At 48.8% G+C, this 21005-nt stretch overlaps 1 protein-coding gene across 2 annotated transcripts in view; it reads right to left on the bottom strand.

Moving 5' to 3' along the window:
* REEP1 (receptor accessory protein 1) overlaps positions 1 to 21005 on the bottom strand; it is an 89999-nt gene that overhangs the window by 16121 nt on the left and 52873 nt on the right. For both annotated transcript variants that reach the window (XM_054728221.1, XM_054728219.1), the window contains exons 3-5: positions 18857 to 18933; positions 17877 to 17997; positions 14727 to 14840 (exon numbers count right to left, since the gene is read on the bottom strand). In XM_054728221.1, the coding sequence (XP_054584196.1) occupies positions 14727 to 14840; positions 17877 to 17997; positions 18857 to 18933 (312 nt within the window). The remainder of the gene's footprint in view (positions 1 to 14726; positions 14841 to 17876; positions 17998 to 18856; positions 18934 to 21005) is intronic.

Raw genomic sequence — 21005 nt, forward strand, 5'->3', positions numbered from 1 at the left:
CACATGTCCATTTCACAAAGGCCTCGATCCACTCCCAGAAGCCAGCCAGCCTGGCCCCAATATCACCGGCATCATGAAGACTGGAAGCGGCAGAGGTTAGGAAAGAGGAGGAGATAATAATAGCTCGGTACCAACCTCGTCCTGACTCCGAGGAAACCCCATCGGCAGGGCCACAAGGCTCTTGAAAACAAATGAGCTGTACCCGTCAAAGCAGCCGAGATGGTCAACACTAATCTCTAAGCCTCTCAGCCCTGCCCTGCCTCTACTCAAAGCCCCATTTCTATTCCCTCTCCACAAACCCATCCCTCCAGAGGGGCCACTTCAGCTCCGATCCAGGGAACCCCTTCACTTCCTCATTCTGGGAACAAGCAAGAGTTGTTCGCTGGCATTATGCAAAGTTGGGTTCTCCATTTTATTTTTATTTTATTTTATTTTTAAAATATATTTTATTGATTTTTTTTACAGAGAGGAAGGGAGAGGGAGAGAGAGTTAGAAACACCGATGAGAGAGAAACATCCATCAGCTGCCTCCTGCACACCCCCTACTGGGGATGTGCCCGCAACCAAGGTACATGCCCTTGACCGGAATCGAACCTGGGACCCTTGAGTCTGCAGGCCAACGCTCTATCCACTGAGCCAAACAGGTTAGGGCTGGGTTCTCCACTTCAGAAAAATAAATTTGGATTCCCCAAGTTTGGCAAAGCTGAATAGCATATTCTCCATAATTCAATGAGCCGCATTACCATATTAAAAGCTTTGATAGTCCTCCAGTATTTTGGACTAACTCAGTAATCCCAAATGTATCTGACGGCAGTGGGATATACTGTTACTAGTAGTTGACCATCCAAACGTCATTCCCAACCCCATTCTTGAAATGATGAGGAAAAAACAGCTTTCCCAACCTCCCTTGTAGCCATGGGTGGCCATGTGAGGCAGTCCTGGCCAAGGGGAGGGAAGGGGAATCTGCTAAGGGATTTCTGGGGGAGGTATGTTCTCTTCCTGATACGCAGGGGAAAGGCCTGACCCTGCTTCCTGCTTCTTGCTTCCGCCTGCGAGTGGGCAGAACTGCCACCTTGTGACTAGGAGACGCACAGAGACGTCCACCCAGAGCCCTGACATCACTAAGTCGCTGGAATAATGACGGCACCCACTTACTCCTAGACTTCTTGGAAATGATGTTTTTGTGTTTTTTTTTGTTTTTTTTTTTTTTTTACAGATTTTTAAATGGATTTCCTCAATTCTAAGACATAGTCTTCATCTGAAACTGGGGTGGGCCTTACAGTTGCTGTTGCCGTGACATCGCTGTCCTTGCCCGCACACAAATGCCCTTGGTTGTTATTCCCCAAGGCCGGACCGACCGACACGCCTGCGTGTTCAATTAACAAACCAAGTAAGAACCACTTGGAGAAGGAAAATGAGTCCAGGTCGTTAAGCTGTAAAGCACTTCACTGACACCTTCTGGTAGGATCAAGAAAGTGGCAGCATCCCAGCTGGCAGGGGAATCAGCAGCAGCACTGACTCCTGCGGCCGGACGAGGGCCCTGCGTCACCCTCACACAGGGAGGCCAGCGAGCCCAGCGGCACGGCCATAAATGGTACTGATCAGCTGAGCTGACAAGTGATGCAGAAGAGTCAGACTCTGAAAGCGAAGACGTGAGGTTAGGGAGACCTCAGCCAATAACTGTGTTTACATGTTCCCTTCAATGTGTGTACAAAAGTGACACACAGAAAAATCGATGTCTAAACAAGTCCAAGAGTCTTTTTAATAAGGAGAAGTAAACATTTAAGTGAAAAAGCATTATGTCCTAATTTAATTGGCACTGTTTTCTTCCTTAGTGGTACAGTAAGATGATTATCTTTAGATTCAATGCACTTCAGATTCAATGCAAATGGCTGCTTTTCTCAGAGGAGCGTTCTCTAACCAGCTCAGCTCCCGGCCGTGCCCTCAGCGCAGTCTGTATGTATTTGCTGTACTCCACACAATCGTATGGAACTGTTAGCATTGTTCGTTGTTTACTCACTATTGCAGCCTTGGCACCCCCCACTCCACCCGATACACATTAGGGGTCGAGGACTTGATTGAATGAACACATGGCCGTTTATCGAGCAAGCCCCTGGGTAAGACAGGGCAGCAGGAAGCCCCCACCCCCACCCCAATGCACCGCCAGGGCCCCAGCCCTGAAGAGCACCCTACTGAACAGAGAATTGGGCTTTGCCCACAGGAATGTCTGAAAGATGCCAGAGGTCTACAGGGTGCCCAGGACACAGGGCACACATCTGAGAGGCAAGGTGTCCAGAGCAGACTGCACTTGACCTGGCCTTGGAGGACTTGGGGTGGGGGTGCAGGTGAAGATGGGAACCAGGTGGGAGCTGTCACCACTCAGAGCTGCCACTGCAGTCCATCCCACATGAGGTCTTTGAAGTTTTGTCTGCTAAGGAGATGGGGATCCAAGTGACACTGCACTAATGGCCAAATGAAGGGACTAGTGAAAGTGCCTGCTGAAAGGTTACAGGGTTTCCTTTAAAACAGCCATGCCAGCCCTGGCTGGTGTTGCTCAGTGGTTAGAGAATCAGTCCACAGACCAAATGGTCATGGGTTCAATTCCTGGTCAAGGGCACATTCCTGGATTGCAGGTTTGATCCCCGGCCCCTGTCAGGGCAGGTGTGGGAGGCAATCAATCAATGTGTCCCTAACATCTCTCTGTCTCTCTGTCTCTCTGTCTCTCTGTCTCTCTGTCTCTCTCCCCTCTTCCCTTCCATTCTCTCTAAAAATAAATAAATAAATAAATGGGGGGAAAAAATCCTCACGTGAAGATTAACAAAAACTAAAATAAAATAAAGCAGCCACGTCAGTGGAGGGCAGGAACGGGAATGAGCTTACTCTCACTGCATGCCCTCTTCTGTGCTTTCAGAATTCTGTATCACGAACATGCATTAACCATTAAGGAGTCATTATGATTTCACTTTTAACAACTCCCACAGCACTCTCTCAAGATCACCTGGAGGACCCCATTTGGTGAACACAGAGCTTGCATGATGCTGAGAAATGCCATCAAAAAAAAAAAAAGAAAGAAAGAAAAGAAAGAACAAAACAAAACAAAAACAACTGAGAAGAAGTGGCACCTTCAGAAACTGCGATGCACTGGCCTGCAGCCCTGAGCGCCTCACCTCAGCAAAGCCCACAGGACGGGGTCTTCTCGGCCTCGCAGTTTCATTGGGAAACTAAAGGACGGAACAAGATTCCCTCCCAACTGGAGAATTCTGAGATCAAGCATGTATAACCCCCTCCTATGGCTCACTATCTGAATCTGACTGCAATTCTAAAAGGGGAGTTTCTAAAATGCTTTGAGCCCTGACCAGTGTGGCTCAGTTGGCTGGGTATTGTCCCATGCACGTGCAGCGAGAGGTACCGGTTAGATTCCCAGTCCGGACTCCACCCCCAGTAGGGGGTGTGCAGGAGGCAGCCAAGCGATGTTTCCCTCTCACATCAATGTCTCTCTCTCTCGCCCCCCCCCCCCCCCCCGCCTCAACTCAATAAAAACGTATTTAAAAAATAAATAAAAATAAAATTCTTTGAAAATCTCTAGAATACATGTTGCCCCCGCCGCCCCCCGCCAAAGTAACTCTGAGGAAGGGTGAAAAAGTTCCTGCATGTGTGTGTGTGTGTTTAAATATCTTTATTGATTTCAGAGAGGAAAGGAAAGGGAGAGATAGAAACATCAATGATGGAAGAGAATCACTGATTGGCGGCCTCCTGCATGCCCCACACTGGGGATTGAGCCCACAACTCAGGCATATGCACTGACGGGGAATTGAACTGTGACCTTCTGGTTCATAGGTCAATGCTCAACCACCGAACCATGCCAGCGAGGCCATGTGTGTGTGTGTTTTAAATGTCTTGTATAAATTCCCCCCCATCAACACTGAATTCAGAATATGAGCCACAGGAAAAGCTAAGAAAATAATCTGGGGGCCATTTCATGAACTCAGGTCAGCCTACTCCAGGCACCTCTGAGCACCTGCCCCTGGGGCTGTCACAGCACAAGTCAGCACTGTCCTCAGCACCCCCTCCTGGAAGCACCTCCTCTTGAGCTCTTTGCTCCCCTCAGTTCACGTGCTGTCGCTTTAACTGGCCAACCTGCTGCTTTCGGGCAGGACAGCACGTGAGACCCAGTGGTTCTCCCAGCGGTGCTCCACAGAACGGCAGAAACTCCACAGAAGTATCTTGGGGGCAAAGGCAATGATATTCCTGATGATCATTATTATTGTTGTTGTTAACCCTCACCCGAGGATATTTTTCCATTGACTTTTAGGGAGTGTAGAAGAGAGAAGGAAAGACAGAAAGAAACATCAATGTGAGAGAAACACATCGATTGGTTCCTCCTGCACGAGCCCTGACAGGGCCTGGGCTGGGGAGGAGCCTGCAACCAAGGTACATGCCCTTGACCAGAATCGAACCCAGGCCCTTTGGTCTGCAGACTGACATTCCATCCACTGAACCAAACCAGCTAGGGCTATTCCTGATGAATCTTTTTTTCCTAGGTAAAACTCTTGGAAAATGGAACTTCAAGAGGTAAAGTGTGCCACTAAGTTTTCTATTAATCTGAGAGCTTTAATTTCTAATCCTTCCCCCAGTTTGTAAAGGATAAGAAAGCTATGTAGCCAACACACAGCCAATTCTGTATGTTTCAATGTTTTCTTAGTCAGGGGAGGGAGGGTCAGAGAAGACCCAGACCCTTGTGACCGGGTATTCCAAGTGAGACAGTTTACCGCCAATAGAATGCCTGCAGGCTGGCCCACCGAGCCCTGACTCAGCACAGCAGTTGAGCTTGTCTGCAAGCCCCTGCTGAGGTCCCCTCTTCCAGAGGGAGACGGCGCCACGGGAGAGGAGGGTGTCGGGGTTCTGCTGCCGAGCACACATTTTAGCCCATCTCACCTCATGCGTGTCTAATCCCCTCAACTGTCAACAATGAGAATACAGACAAGAGGTTTTAGTGTGACGGGCAATGGACAGCAGAGCCACCAGCACAGCCACACTCCCCACTAGCAATTCAAAGTTAGTAGTTCCTTCTGGGACCCCGGTGCAGCCACCTCACTGGCAGTTCCCTCACAGCCCCACATGCTCCACAGCGGGCCAGGCGGACTCCTCACCACATGCTGCGTGCAGACCGCTGTGTTTGTGACATAGCAGGGATTAATAAACAAGAGAGAGAGGCTTTCTTCCCCCCAGAGCAGCAATCATCAAACTGAATTCACGTCCCAGGCATCAGAGAGAAGAAAAAGAAAGAAAGATGGGTAAGTTAGGCGCTACCCAATCAATACAGTGAGAGGCTCCGGAGGGTCGGAGAAGTGGGACCCGGCCCTGGGATTAAGGCATACGCACACACAGGTGTCAGCGGGAGGCACCTGGCTCTGATCCAGACCATGCGCGGGTGGGTTGTGGGGGCTGCTGGCCTCTCTACCCCACTGGATCAGTCTGGAGTTAGTCACACCTCTCAACGGGGTTACCTGCCCTTCTCTGAGGTCCAAAGAGTAGACAAAATGAAAGAGTCGAGCCACCTGATAAAGGGGAAAAGAAAAAATGCCATGGGCACCAAGCCTACAAAACTGGATTGGAGGGAGCTATGGTACCCTCGCCTCCTACACTGACATATTTCTTCATTCACTCATTTATTCATGAGTGAATAAATTAAGAACTCACTAATCTATTCACCCACTCACTCATTCATTCACTAATTCACTCACTCATTCATACACTAATTCACTCACTCATTCACTCGTTCATTCACTCACTAACTCACTCACTAATTCACTCACTCACTCATTCATTCACTCACTCACTCACTCACTCACTCATTCATTCACTCATTTATTTGCAGGAAACAGTGATGTTTACAAAGCTCTGTGTGAAGTTCTGCAGAGAAACAAAATGAATATGAAACATGATATGGTTCCTACTCCCAAGGAGCTCACAGTCTAGCTGGGGCATCAGGACATAAATGCACACAGGCTGGCAGATGACAAAGTGCGTGAGGGAAATCCAGGGGAGGGAGGCACTGTTGTTTGAAACGTCCCCGGGGAGGCCTCTTACGGGAGCTCCAGCTTGAGCAAGGCAAGGACTGCATGATCAGACAGAAAGGGAGGAGACTGTGGCTGGTGAGTGGTGTGGGCCAACACAGGAGAGGAAAGCCGAGGTGCACGTGGGAAACTGGGACTGAACCAGTCTGAGAAGAGGGTCTGAGGCCAGTGAGTAATGAGAGAAGCCTGGGAAACGTGTGCGGGGCTGCCTGTGTGTGAGCTCTGATGAGAGCCCACTGAAGGTCTGAGCAGTGAGCGATGTGAAGGAAGCAGGACTTCAGAATAAGGAGAACATCCTGGAGGCCCCGTGTGGCGCACCCGGAGAGCCGAGGATACCTGCTCTCTCCTCCTCCCTCAGGCTGCAGCGGGGCACACGGATGTCTGGAAGCAAGACTGTTTCCTAGCCTCCCTTCTGGGAAGTGCCCTGAATGGGAGACGAACCGCTGAGAGACAGCTGGTTTGGAACAGGCTGGACACAGGGGCTGAGAGAAGGCTGCTGAGCTCAGCAGCGGGGCGGGGAGGTGAGGCAGGGCTGTGCCGAATAATGATACGCAGAGATGAGTCAGGTCCCTGGAAACCAGACCAGGGCCTGGTCATCTGAGTCGGGCCAGCACCCAGGTGCTGGGATTTCGGGGATATCCCTGCCCTTGCAGGTAGATGCCCCCACTGAGGTGAACGGTCTCAGCTGGGAGCTTCGCCTGCTCCGTGCTTCCTCCTTGGAGAGGAGGCCCTGGGGGAGGGTAATGTCCAGCAGATCTCTTCATTGCAGGGAAAGGTGGCACAAGCACCTGCTGGAAGGGACAGTGAGAGGGACGGAGGGACTGAGAGAGCATCCACCAGGTGAGCCTGCTCAGCTGTTAGTGAAAGTGGAGCTGTGGTTAGACTTACACACGTGCCCACGTTATCCTAAGGGCTAAAGAACCGGATCTCATGGTAACAGGTGCGTACGGACCCCCTCCTGCACTGACGTGTGGCCCAGCCTAGCCTCGAGGCCAGGAGGGAGCCGCCGTGGCAGCACTGGCCGGCTGGCTTTGCATATTAACGCACCTTCTAAACTCCCAGAGGGGTTGATATAAAATGATCAGAAGGCAGGCAGCCAACCTTAAAAGTATCCAGGGCTGTGGCTGACTCTAAATTCCCAGGGGAAGACCCCCATTTCTCAGGCCCTCAGCTCAGGTTCTCGGGGCCTGGTGGTGTGATCTAAGTAGAAAATGATCAGGAACCGTCAGTCCAGCGTGTGTGGAGGGGAGTGGGGTCAGGGGTGCTTGGAGTGATGCAAGGAACGCTGGACTGGAAACTAGAAATTCTCGCTCTGGCCCAGCTCGACGGTATGACCTTTGGCAAACACTCCACATCCCCGCCTCAGTGTGCTCCCCTGTGAAGCAAGGGGCTACAGAAGATGGCATCCAAGGTTCCTTCCTGCCCTAGCAACCCATGGTGTGACGGTCGTTTTCTCCTGGGGCAGGAGGGGACAGGAGGGGGAGAGAAGGGGACAGGTGCTCATGTGTTGTAAGCTGCCCCACGGGGACCCACTCACCTCGAGGCTGAGAGGAGAAAGAAGCAACTGCATGGGAAGTTGGGCCCAGAGCCAAGTGGGACCAAGCCCAGGGCGGGAGAGTGGCTTGCCCAGGGAGACACAGCACAGGGCGGGCAGATCGGGATAGGATAAGAGAGACTAGACCAGTGATGGCGAACCTATGACACGCGTGTCAGCACTGACACGCGTAGCCATTTCTGATGACACGCGACCGCTGAGGCGGCCGCATGCCGAGGATGAAACATTTGCTGCTCCTGAGGATGAAACATTTGCAAAATAATGTTTTTTCCTCAAAGTGACACACTACCCGAGTTATGCTCAGTTTTTTGAAGTTTGACACACCAAGCTCAAAAGGTTGCCCATCACTGGACTAGACCCACAGAGTGGGAAACTCTTCTGAATTGCAAACACCTGCCCCATGGCAGCACCTGACTTATTTCTTTTTTTCTGTCCAACAGTGAAGAGAAGACCACGACCAACCTCAGAGAGCAAACCAACCTGAGCAGACGTGAGTAACAGGTAACCTTATTGACCCCTCGCTATGAGCTCTACCTCCTGTGAAGTCGATGTGCTTCGTCTCAGCTGTCCTGGGGAGACACCCTCTCATGCCCATTCTGCGGGTGCAGAGGCTGAGGCTCGGTGGTTCATCAGTAAGTGGGGAGCTGGGGTTTTTAACCCCAGTCTGCTTATCTCCAAAGCTACTCAATGCTAAGAATTGCTCTATTGGCCAGCACAGTCCTTCATTCCTTTAACGTTTACTGACACCTACTGGGGATGATAAGGCACGAATATAAATGACTACAAGAGTAAGAGAGGCCAGTTCCACCTGGAATCAGGGGAGGTTTTATGAGGCAGCAGCATTTGACCTTGAAGGTGGACTGAATTTCAAACAGGCAGAAACTGGGGCAGATGAAGAACCAATATGAGCAGGAAAGAGAAAATTCTAGAAATAGTGCACAGTGGTGCTGTGAGTCAGTACAAGAAGAACCGAAGGTAAGGCGGGACAACACAGGAGGCTGGGAGCAGGCTCTGACTGCACAGGCCTCACACGGCAAGGGAGAGGAGCAGTCGACCACGTGGGTGGCTACTGCAATAGCTAGAAGGGAGGGTGAGGAGGAGAAGGAAGGGAGGAAGCAGGTGCATCAGGTGACAGCTGATGGCAGGGAGGGAGGGGAGAGCCAGGGGAGAAATCCTACCCAACACCCAGGGAGAGAAGTTCAAGGAAGGACAAGGTAACAAGAAGTTGCCGCATCATCACAGCCAAGAGACAGCTCTTCCCCTCACATGTGATCCTAAAAGTGCTTTCTCAGACCCCTGAGGCTCAACCAGGCTCTTCTCCGAGGTCAGGCAGGCAGGCTTCTCTCTTTCCTCTAGGACCCCTGATGCACACGGCTACATATAATCTCCACGGGTCAGCACGGAACAGAGAGGGGTGAGTGACGTCAGACCAGCACCTGTGTCTGAGTTCCAGCCCTCCCTCCTCAGCGGCCTGGGATGCTGGGCTGTGTGCGTGTTAGTCCACCTGCCACCTGCCGAGTGGAGTGAGGAGAGGTGACATTCCCAGGAGAAACATTTAGGGAAAGGGATCCAGAATGGTGGGGCGTTGACTGACAAGGGGAGTGTGGCGGAACCGTACTTGTCCGAGGTCCGGCTGGTTCCACTTCAGCATGTTTAGGAAAGCTAAGCTGGGTGGAAGCTCATTTGTGTGGGAGGCTAGAGGGTAGGGAATACTTCCAAAAATTTTCAGCAGGTTTTCCATGACAGTTTAGATAATCTTGGTGTTTAAAACCGGTTGCCGTGGTGAATTCCAAATATTAATTTTATGGCACACGGTCTTCAGCTACAACAGAAGGCAGCTAACTTGATGGGAGCTAGCCAGTGGCTGGACATGGTCCTCGGGGGTGAAGGGACAAGCGCAAGGCTTCCTATAGTCCTTGGTTACTTGAGGGTGTGCAGCCACAGCAGTGAGACCCGGGCATCTGGAGGGGACAGCCGCCTTCTCTTCTTCCTTGAAAAAACCTTCTAAGCACGAGGGAGGTTTTGTAAAAAGAAAAGCGGCACCTGCCCTCTGGTGACCCGCACACACAGGTGGTTTTCTGTAGGAAGAAAGCAAGGGCCAGGGCAAGTGAGTCCGCCCAGCCAGAGCCTCAATCACTACGCTCATGACCTTCCCAGAATGAGCTTCTGATTCCAAAAATAAAGTTACAGCAGCATTTTATTCAAGCAAGAGGTTTAGCTAAAGCAGTGATGGATATGAGAGAAGGATACGAGGGAGAGGATTTTTTTAAAATGTTTAATCCTTTGTGCTGAGTAATTCTGAGTTCTCTTTCCTTAGACAGTTCTCTTTTCTTAGAGTGACAACTGATTTGTGAATTGAGTGTTCTGTAGAATTTGTTTAATGTTAAAGCAAAATTGAGGAGGAATAAGACAATGAGTGAGAAAACACTTCTCCGTGGACCTAGCTGTTCAGATGCTAGGGCTACAACCAAGACTCGGCTACCCCCTGGTGGCTGCCGACCTTACTGCAGGCAAAGTGCCTGAGTTGGATGGCAAGTCAGAGCAGTGGAGGTCATGGTCAAGGTGCTGAAGAAAGCAGGACCAGACCAGGAAGAGGGGGAAGAAAGGAAATCTACACCACAGGTGAAGCTATAGGCTGCGTTTCCATCTCCTGTTTTCCTAGTGAACCTCATATACAGAGCCCCAAAGTGCTGAGTGGGTAAGTGGGGGTCCTTGTCAGGACAGAGCACTGCAGGCGAAGGGGTGAAGGTGAGGCAAAGTGAACCAAGAGGCTTAACAGAGGGCTGGGAGCAGTGCTCCCAGGACAGCCATCTGTGAGGGTGGAAACGTCCACATCTCTGCCAGCCCCAGACATGGCGCCTGCTGAGGACATGTAATGGGGTCCTAGGACTGAGGAACTGGATTTTATGCTTACTTACTTATAATAATTAATCTGAATGTAAATAGTCAGAGGTGGCAAGTGGTCACCACGTTGAACAGAGCAGGATTGGAGAAATAAAAAAGGTTTATTCTTCAAATCAATCATCAAGGTTTAACAAGCAGCTATGCGGTAAAACACTGAACAAGTGGGCACTGTTTTGTTTTGTTTTCTAAGTAAGAAAAAAGGAAAAGAATCCAGAGCCCCTCACCTCCAGAAGCTGGCAACCCAATGGGAAATATTTGATTCTAGGGTGGGTGGAACCCTCACACACTCTGAAGAAGAAGAATCCCTGATTCCCAGATCGCCCGCTTAACTTAGAGCCGCTGCCTTCAACACGTGGGGATTGCTACCAATGTAACCGCTCTGGAGATGGGATCCCCGGGGGCAGGAACGAAGCCTTATTTTCAAGTTCTGAGACAAGTGGAAAGCAAGGTCGGTTTACCAGGTCTGAGACTTGGGCAGGCGGAAGAGACCTCAGATGTGGTTCAAGTTTCAAGGGGGACTAAGGGGCCTGGAAACCTCATGGTCTTGATCCATTGGTTTCACTATGATTTTTTGTGAGAGAATGTGTTTTGCTTAATAAATGAATTTCCAGAGCATTATTTTTAAAAAGGGAGAGAGATTTCCAAGTCTGGTCTCCACGAGACCTGGGGGCTCCATTTCCCTGGGGGAACAATTACAGGCTAGGAAACAGCTAATGTCCAGGAAGGAGGCAGTCAGAGACGGGACACTTAGAAGGTGCTGGAGAAGGGTGTCCCCAGGGAGGACACAGAAAAGGTACAACACTTCCAGGGACAGGGGTTCCACCGAGGGAAAGCTTGGGATGAGATGAGGGGTCATAGGCCTGAGGAGAAATTTCCCGTGTGTAATATTTTTGTTTTAGCATTTCCAGTTCTAATGTAATATTAACAACAACAACTTATATTTGTACAATGTTCTTGTTTTAAAAAAACTTCTTCACACTTCACGGTGATGCAAAAGCCCTGCAAACATTCATTTTTTTTTTTTTTAGTGGAGGGGTTCAGGGCTCAAAGTTATAAGGGAAAAAAATTTAACTGGGAGTATAGCCTAAAGACCTTTATTTTTCCAGGTAAGCAGGGAAGTTTCCTCAGAGAGAATCATCAAAGGATGCAAAAAAGAGCAGAAGTTAAGGGAGGGGTGACCCTCACCCAGTCACCTGGTCCCAGCCTCCTTTCAATCCCTTCAAACTAAGAGTCTTTCGCTTACCTCACACTCTCTCCTGCATCCGTGTGGCTAAATACAGTCGGTATTTAGAGTGAGAACTGATTTGTGAGTTGAGAGTGCTTTCTGGAAAGACAGGCAGGGTCGAAGAGATGTAAAATGGAACCATGAGCAGGGTGACCATCAACCCCCGTTTGCTTGGGACAGGCCGAGTTATACCTGTTGTCCAGCGTCACTCTTACAGCACCGCTTCCACTCTCAGCTGTGTCCTGGTTTGGACAATAAATTACGTGGTCATCCTAGCCATGGGTGACTAGGCAGGGTGTCTTTTTAAAAATATATATTTTTATTGATTTCAGAGAGGAAGGCCAAGGGAGAGAGAGATACAAACATCAATGATGAAAGAGACTCATTGATTGGCTGCCTTCTGCACGCCCACTACTGGGGCTTGAGCCGAAACCCAGGCACGTGCCCTGACCAAGAATCAACCGTGACCTTGTTCACAGGTCCATGCTCAACCACTGATTGCTGTGACTCTTCCCCTGGGGGAATCAACAGGGTTGTTCACGCTTGGCTTTCTCATTCTCAAGGTTAATGCTTCTAAGGAGCTAAGTGTGCATCTCAGGAATGTTAAAGAGGTTAACGGTTTTAACCCAAGTCACCTGTGCATTTATGGTTCTGGATGGGGCCTCAAGCAGTGACCCATACAGAGCTGGCTGTTTAAAAAATCATCTGGGGAAGTTGTTAAAAATAGAGGTTTATGAGCCAACTGCCTGAGATTCAGATTCAGCATATCTGAGAACCTATTAAAAAATGAAAAATAAAGCTTCCCAGGTGGTATGGACAGGAAAGCTGAATTCCACCCCTTAATGAGTCTTTGTCCTTTGACCCCTGCTTGGAGTGATCCATTGCTACTATGGAAACCACTGATGTGCCTCTCAGCCAAATTGGAGTTTACTTCTTTTTTTAGTAAAAAAATAAAAGTAAACTGTTTCAGAAATAGAGGGCACTATTTTTGGAAGAGAAGATTTGTCTCTTCTCTCAAGACATTTATATTTAGAGACAAAAACAAAGTCTCCCAAAGGCAGAAAACTTTCTCCCCTGAAGCCCAATTCCGCAGGAAGCAGGCATCCCTCCCTACGTTAGTCCATCTGGAAAGAACTAGGAGAAGTTACTTCCTGAGACAAGTTTCCGACCGTCTGGAGCTTCCTGCAGGTTAGTTATCGGCAGGTGCCTGGCAGGAGGCCTGGGCTCAGGGCTTCCCCAGGAGGTCAGAGTGGCCGGCGGGGACTGGCCAAGATGGTATCAAGACACTGGCAGCTCCAGTGGAGCAGACCTGGAAAAGGATGGCCCTACAGAATCACCACCAGAAGAAAATGTATGCACAGTGGCTGAGTGGACGGGTGGCCCGTACTGAGCCACCCTGATGAATGGACCACATCTATGCTCCGAGCGGGGTGAGGAGCAGTAACGCATCCTCCTTCAGGCTTCAGAAGCAGAGGAGATGGGGCAGAGAGAAGAGCTGAAGGAAGGTTTCTGTAGCTTTATGTTGTAAAGTTGGCCTGATGAATTCAAAATTCAGTAATTCTCTTTTCTTTCAGCTCAAAAATAAAAGTGTAAAATGGTTGTATCACAAACAGAAAGACGTTGGAATTCTTTATAAATCCTGATACATCTCCTTGGGACACCAAAGCGGAACGTTCCCTCCAAAGATACTCACTGGGCCCCATCACCCGGCAGCAGCTTCTGTACCAAGGTGGGCGAGGCCCCGCGGGTACCAGGGGTACAAAGTTCTGTCACAGAGGAGCCAATCCTCGGACACAGGAACCATCCCCTTTTGGTTCTCCGTCTCTCTCCCGGCCTTTGTGTGCAGAACGCCTTGACTTCAGGTGGAAGGAGCTTTTCAAACAGACACTCAGTCCCGGGTGCTGAGTCTTTCTCCCAGAATTGTCGCTAATGGGCCTCCCTCTGAACCAGGGCACAGAAAATCCCGCTCAGTCTGCTGATCCAGCTGGCTGTCAGCACCCTCCGCCACACCTTCCTCTCAAAGCCCCCGGAGCACCAAGATCCGAACTCATCGCCCTCTTCCAAACCCTTTCGTAGCTCTACTTCCTTTTGCCAGGAGCCCTCACGTCGCCACCCAGGACTAGCTTCCTTTTGCTAGTACACCTCACGTCCCCACACGTGGATTTGGGGCAAGGGGTAGTCACCAGGAAAACTAGGACAATCTGCTGAACTTATTCTGAGAGGAAACATCTACCAATTTAATTTCTCAGGGCCGAACACGTGATGAGGAACTGACACAATGACAGGGAGAAAGTGATGTGAGAAGAAACTAGGAAGGAACACAGAGGACCTGCGAACAGGCTGGATGGAAAAGAGAGGGAAGTAAAGCTTACACCACAACAGCCCACAGGACCAGCGTTTATTTCAAACCTCCCCCACCTCTCGTTGCTGCTGTTACACGTATGCTCGCCCTACAGTCTGAGCCGCTCACCTTCCTCTGGGAGCCTGGGTCTTCACGGGTCAGCACGGAACAGAGAGGGGCGAGTGACGTCAGACCAGCACCTGACGTGCATGTGGAGCCCATCACTCAGGGAGCCTCCGCCTGTCTAGCTTGCGTTTAGGTGACTCTCCCAGTGCACCCTGGGAAGCTGCAGAGAAGCTCTCCCTCCCTCCCTTCCCTCCTCTATTTCTCCAAGGCCGGAGCTCCAAGTAATTTAGAGGATAATGACCTGGGACCCTCAGAGGAGCTACAGGGGCTCTGGGAACCTCTTAACATTGTGTACGTTGTGTGTGTGCGCGTGCCAGCAATTTTCTGGGGGCAAGGTTCACCATTTTTTCTATTAGATTTTCAAGGGACCCCCCCAAAAGGATAAGGATCCACTGACTGGTCCTCGGCTTGTCCTGTGCAGGTTGCACAGGTGTGAGCAGGGCAAGCTGGAGGGATGGAGACACTCGTGCGGCATGGAGGTCAGGGCCCAGCACGGTACCTTGGAGGCAGCCATCACCGCCGCTGTGGCCGCCACGTTCAAGCCTCGCTTCCCGAAGTGCACAAGGGCATCGTAACTCCGGTCTTTTGCTTGGACCAGGCAATCATCGATTTCCTGTCAAAGGAAAAACAGAGACACACTGAGCGGGAGGGTTCCGACGGATCTCTGTTCTTTCTCCATTCTCCTGAGGCCTGGGCTTGGCACCTTCCCCAGTCACGATTCTCCCTGGGACTGAAGTCACGGGCACCTTGGGTGTGTGAGTAAGTATAAGGGGGGCGGGGGAGAGACAGAGGAGGTGCAGGGGAATGGAAAAGGGAATTTTGAAACACAGCCACTCACTGACTGACCCTTCTACACACAGCCACTCTTCTGAGCCACGGAAGGACCCTGGGGTGCAGAGAATAAAGTGTCTAACCTCAGACCTGCCGCTAGTTGGCTGTCAAACCCTGGCAAGTACATAGCCTCTACACAGTTCTGTCTTCTGAAAAGCGGGGGCAGCCATAGCACCTAACTCCTAACTCGGGGAGCACAGTCAGGATTGCATGAGGTCATCCCCGTGAAGCGGCTGACACAGGGCGGTCTCCATCATTGAGGACACTGAGACCTTCCTTACCTCGGGTGCTGGGCCCTTGCAGCTCTAAAATCCTGTGACTGTGTGGCTCTTTCAGACTATATCCTAACAGCTCCCCACGTGTTTATCGCCGGGAGGGATTAGGACATAGAAAGAGACAGGTGTTATTTCTGTTGATAAGGCAGGTCATTTTGCAGGTAATGAAATAAAGGCAGAAATCAGAAGTCACCTCAGCATCATACCCCAAGGTAAAGGTAAGGTGGGATAGAGGACGAGGTTAGCCTTCGTGACTAAAACAAAGTAAATACTGGTTTCGTTCCCACTGGAATCAACTCTGGCTTATTCCTTCCAGTTGTGTGTGTGTTTGCAGTTGTTCTGTTTCATACAGAAGCTGCTGTGTAATCACTAGCTCATTACAGAGTCCAGTGAGAGAGAGGGACAGTGGCCTCAGTCTCCTTTGCGGTTCAGCACATTCGAGCATGTCGTTTGCTCGGAGGTGCAGGTGGGCAGTCGACCCCTGCTCCCTCCTTGTTTGGCTTCCCCAGGAAGTCACCACAGTAAGTTTTCCTGTGACCTGACTGCCTGGAAGTGATTCTGGGCAGTTCTCAGGAGTCAGCCGCCTTCACCTCAATGGAAATCACAGTGGCAGCTTCAGGGCGGGACAGCCTTCAGGGAAAGGAAGGTAGAAGAAGAGGGATTGGATAACCAGGTCAAGAGAGGGCTCGCCATTCCTCAACATCCACCCTGTGAGGTAAGAAGTGCCATGTCATCGCTTCTAGAGGGATTCTCAGACATGTCTACAGTAGCCTGCTCACCCCACTGACATGTTCCCCGAAGCCTCCCCTAGAAGTCCAAAGAATTCCACTTTCATAATAATACAGATTAACATAGAAAGCCACCTACAGTGCTCCTGTTTCATGCTAAAGAAGCCTATCACATAATCAGTTTAGAACGTCACATAATATAAGTAATGAATTATACAATTTTGGAACCAATAATGTCACTCTTGGGAATTTATTCTAAGTAAAAGAAAAAAAAGTCAAAAGAAGAAACTAAACTCGACGCATAGTGGTGTTCACTTGGTCATTATGAAGACCAAGTGAAAATGAATTACATGCAAAAACACGCTTATGATCTCAGAATACAAATACCGTTATGTTATCTTGTTTGGTTTTTGAGTTTTTTTGGTGCACTTAAAATTTTATTTTAAAGAAAGGTTATAAAGCCTGGTATGCATAAAAAAGAAGTTATCAAACAAGTTAGCAAGATAAATCAATGTTTATTTTAATGGACTTTGCATTCATTATGGTATGAAATATTAAAAAAACAATAGAAAAATCCATTGAAACCAAATTCGGCAAATTATGTTCAGTGGAGATATTAAATAAAAGTAATTTTATAAATAATGACATTATCTTATAAGTAGCCCACAATTACGTTACTTTTCAAAAGATATAAGTTGTAATTCTTTAATTTTTTGTTGTTATTGTTAATCCTCACCTGAGGATATTTTTTTCCATTGATTTTTAGAGAGAGTGGAAAGGAGGGGGAGAGAGACAGAGAGAGAAACATCAGTGTGAGAGAGACACATCGATTGGTTGCCTTCTGCACACATCCTGACCAGGGCCAGGGATCAAACCTATTTTTCCCCATCTCTGACATTAGAAAAATTTTACATTTTTATTTTAAGGATGTTTGTAAAGTACTTTGAAGCAAAACAAACACAACAGGTAAAGATCATGAAACAAATTATGATGATTGTTCTCATGAATATTTACCAACTGATAATTACCAAAATAACAGGTATTTCATTGATAGCATACATTTCATCATTGAATAAAGCAAACATTGTACTAGAAAATTTTATATTCCAGTCTCTATTAGAAGCTACCTGGGTGCAAGTCAAAGTCTTTTAACCTCTCAATGCTTCTGTTTTCCTCCCTATGTTAAGTTTTAAAAGTAATTTTAATAGTCTATGTGAAAATCATGTCTGGCCCTAGCCGGGTTGGCTCAGTGGATAGAGCGTCAGCCTGGGGACCGAAAGGTCCCGGGTTTGATTCTCGTCAAGGGCATGTACATTGGTTGCAGGCTCCTCACCGGCCCAGGCCCTCCAGGCTCATGCAGGAGGCAATCAATCAATGTGTTTCTCTCACATTGATATTTCTGTCTTTCCCTCTCTCTTCCACGCTCTCTAAATCAATGGAAAAATACCCTCGGGTGAGGATTTAAAAACAAACAAACAAAAATCATGTCTGCAAAAGGCTAAGCATGATAAAAGGAACGAAATTCAGTTTGGGGAGTGGAATTATGAGGGAATCTTTTCTGTCTTTTGTTTCAATTTATGAAAATGTTTTACAATACATAATGACAAACAATATCTTTCTGAGAATTTCACAACTATTTCTAAACATGTCAGAAAAATAGACTTAAAAAAAAAAAGACCAGATGGAACAACTTGTTAGGGATAAATAAGAGCCAATCAAGGATCTTCTGCAATAAAATAATCTGCCCTTTTTATTTATCACTTTTCAGAGTTTTCACTCGCTGGAAGGAGTGAAAGGCAGAGCAGCATGAATTACCTTTTCTTTTGAAGACAGCGTGGGATGGACAAACTTCCTGTACAGGAGGCTGGAGCCTTTTGTGTAGGGAGATAGCAGCCAGGCTACAAAGGCTATTTTTAGTTCATAATAGAATGGAAACCTGGAGAGAAATGAGAAATACACATTCCATTAGGTTCTTGGCAATGCTGCCCTGGGCCTGGGAAGGACCAGACCCGGCACAGACACCTGTCCTGCCTGCACGGGGCTGCAAGGCCCACCTCCCTCCTTTCCCCACCCATGAAGGTGTGCACACACATGCACACCCAGCTCGAGCACACGGCCTCTTCTGACAGCTGGTTTGTGTTTTCTTTTGTTGCCAAAGCAAGCCAGGTCCCAGGTTCTCTCAGCAAACCCCATGCCATGCCTGGCAACAGCTGGCACCCCTGCCTGGCTGCGCTCATTTCTGTTGGAGCCGGCGCTCCAGCCCCAGCCTGCAGGCTCAGGCCACACGGGTGCCACTCACCCAGACACTGTCACTGGCCGCCAAGAAGGCACACGCACCTGCAGGATATACAGCAGGGCGGAGCAGACAAAGAACCTTTTAGGAGAATAAAAGCTTCCCCTCCGTGGCAGTCTTCTCAGCCCCAAAAGAGGGAGGGACGGGAGCCTAAGTGTTGTCAGGAAAGAGGGTGCTACTCACCCTACTCCAGTCAAGGGCAGGCAAACAGAGCTTATGTTTTTGGTGCCCAAAGAAAAAAGTGTTCAGGGCACAGGTAACATACAATTCTGGAGTTTGAATCCTGCATACCATTCATTTATTCACCCCATAGCAGACAGGATTTCCATTTAGCAAGACTGAAATACTGATGTTCCTGGGAAAGAGTTTATAAGACAAACACTACCCCCGCCCTCCCCCCCCCCAATGTTCCTGAGAAGGAGCAGGAAGACAGCAGGAGGCCAGCCAGTGCCAGAACAGAACATGGTTAGGAGGGAAAAGTCCCAGTTCTTGGAGTACTCACCAACAAAGGAAGATGTCGGTGAAAGTCTCTGCTGTGGTGAAAAGTGCAAATATAATCCAGTACATCATCCATTTGACCTGTTGAACGAAAAAGTAACAAAGCTAGTAGAGAAGGTCAAGGGTGAATGGCTGGCTGCCCAACACGGAGAAGAAAAGGCCCAGATGCTGGGGCACATCCAGGCAGTTGCTGCTGCATTTCTAGCCCACTCTCCCTATCTTTCCCAAGCTCATGTCTAGTTCCACTCCAAACCTTGGGGCTGGAGGCAAACGGGCTATTTCCACAATTGACCCAGGCTCAAGGTCAATGTGGACCCTAGGTGACCTTCACTAGCCCTCAGGTGAGCCAGGGAGGCCTGCGGACCAGGAGTGACTCAGGATTCACTCAGGTTATTTTTCCAAGTAAACTCTCCAGGCCATCACAGAGACACACCCGGGAATGAACTGTAGCAAGGCCAGTCTCTCTGGGATGGAGTGGTGATAATCCTCACTGGCCACCTAAGACTCTCTCCTGTGAGAAGCCCCTCACCCTCAATCCCTTGCAGAAACTGGATCTTTTAAAAAGTCTCTCCCACATGAGCATCCATTCCATTTCCACTGCCTCTCTCCCCGAGTTGAGGTAGTGGTCCTCTCTCTCCCATTTCCCTTGCCTCTTGGCTTTCCCCTCACCAACCCATCCTACAAACCAGTGGTCACCAACCTTTCAGACCTCACGGACCACCGGTTGGCGACTACTGCTACAAACCACCCCCCTATACTCTTCCAAAAGCATGAACTCATCAGACTAATACCATCTTTTGCTGGGTGTCTATACGTCTGCCTCCTTCCCAATCGGTCCTCCATATTCTAGTCAGAATGATCTTGTTAAATCCAAACTTGATGATTCTCTTTCCAAGCTTTTAAAGTCTTCAATACAGTAGTTCCTTATTGTTGTTAAGATAAATCCAAATTCCTTAAAGTGTTATAAACGCCCTTGCATGAACTGGATCCTAATTACCTCCATAGAAAACCCTCCTTCTCACCCACACTTTCTTGAATTTGCCACTTGTTATAATGAACCTGAACCAAGTGCATCTTCCTTTGCCTCCATATTTCAGCCCTCAGATCTCAGCCTAAATGTCATTTCCTCTAGGAAGTGTCCAAAGTTGGGGTAAGTACACTTTCCTTTCTCTCTCTCACAGGGTCATACATGCTCCCGTCGTAACACTGAACATACTGCTTTGAAAGCACCTGTTTATTTATTTATTTATTTATTTTAAATATATTTTATTGATTTTTTACAGAGAGGAAGAGAGAGGGATAGAGAGTTAGAAACATCGATGAGAGAGAAACATCCATCAGCTGCCTCCTGCACACCCCCTACTGGGGATGTGCCCGCAACCAAGGTACATGCCCTTGACCGGAATCGAACCTGGGACCCTTGAGTCCGCAGGTCGACGCTCTATACATTGAGCCAAACCAGTTTCGGCTGAAAGCACCTGTTTATTGCTATGCTTTTCTGACTAGATTACAAGCTCCCTGAGAGTGGAGGCCAGTTATTTTTGCACAACACTGTAGCTCTGGTACCCAAAAACAGTTCCTGGCACATAGTATGTGCTCAGTGAATATGTTTTGAATGACAGGATTAGGATGTTGGCATTGTCAATGGGAAAGAAAGGGTGGTTTAAAAGACTGAGAAGGAATATACTTTGGGAAATACTGGTCTACATGGCTTTTTGAGAAGAAAAAAGAAAATCAGGATGATTTCAAGGTAACAGTTGCTCCCCATGAGTACCTGCTAAATAGATGATGGGTATACATGGGAGGAAAGGGGCCTGTTGAAGTCAGGGCATGGTGTGACATGGAGCCACTCACACCAGCAAGAAAGTAAATGAAGGGTCAATTTAGGGAGAAGAGGCTGAGCTCCAAGAACCTGAGGGCAGTCTGAGGGCCAGGAGACATCTAAGAAGAATGCTCAATAGGCCTCTGGAAAGGCAAGACCGAATCTCAGGAGGGAGAGCGGGGCTATGGCCAAAGATGAAGGAGGCATGGGGGAGAGGGGGCCTGAAGTGTTAGCCTAAAGAAGTTTCCATCATGAACCCCTTCACTTTAAAATGCTTTCATGTGGAAAGGACGGTCTGAGAATGATTCACTGAGCCTCAAAAGGTAAATGG

Source organism: Eptesicus fuscus, chromosome 16 (assembly GCF_027574615.1).
Source record: "Eptesicus fuscus isolate TK198812 chromosome 16, DD_ASM_mEF_20220401, whole genome shotgun sequence".
Classification (NCBI taxonomy): Eukaryota; Metazoa; Chordata; class Mammalia; order Chiroptera; family Vespertilionidae; genus Eptesicus; species Eptesicus fuscus.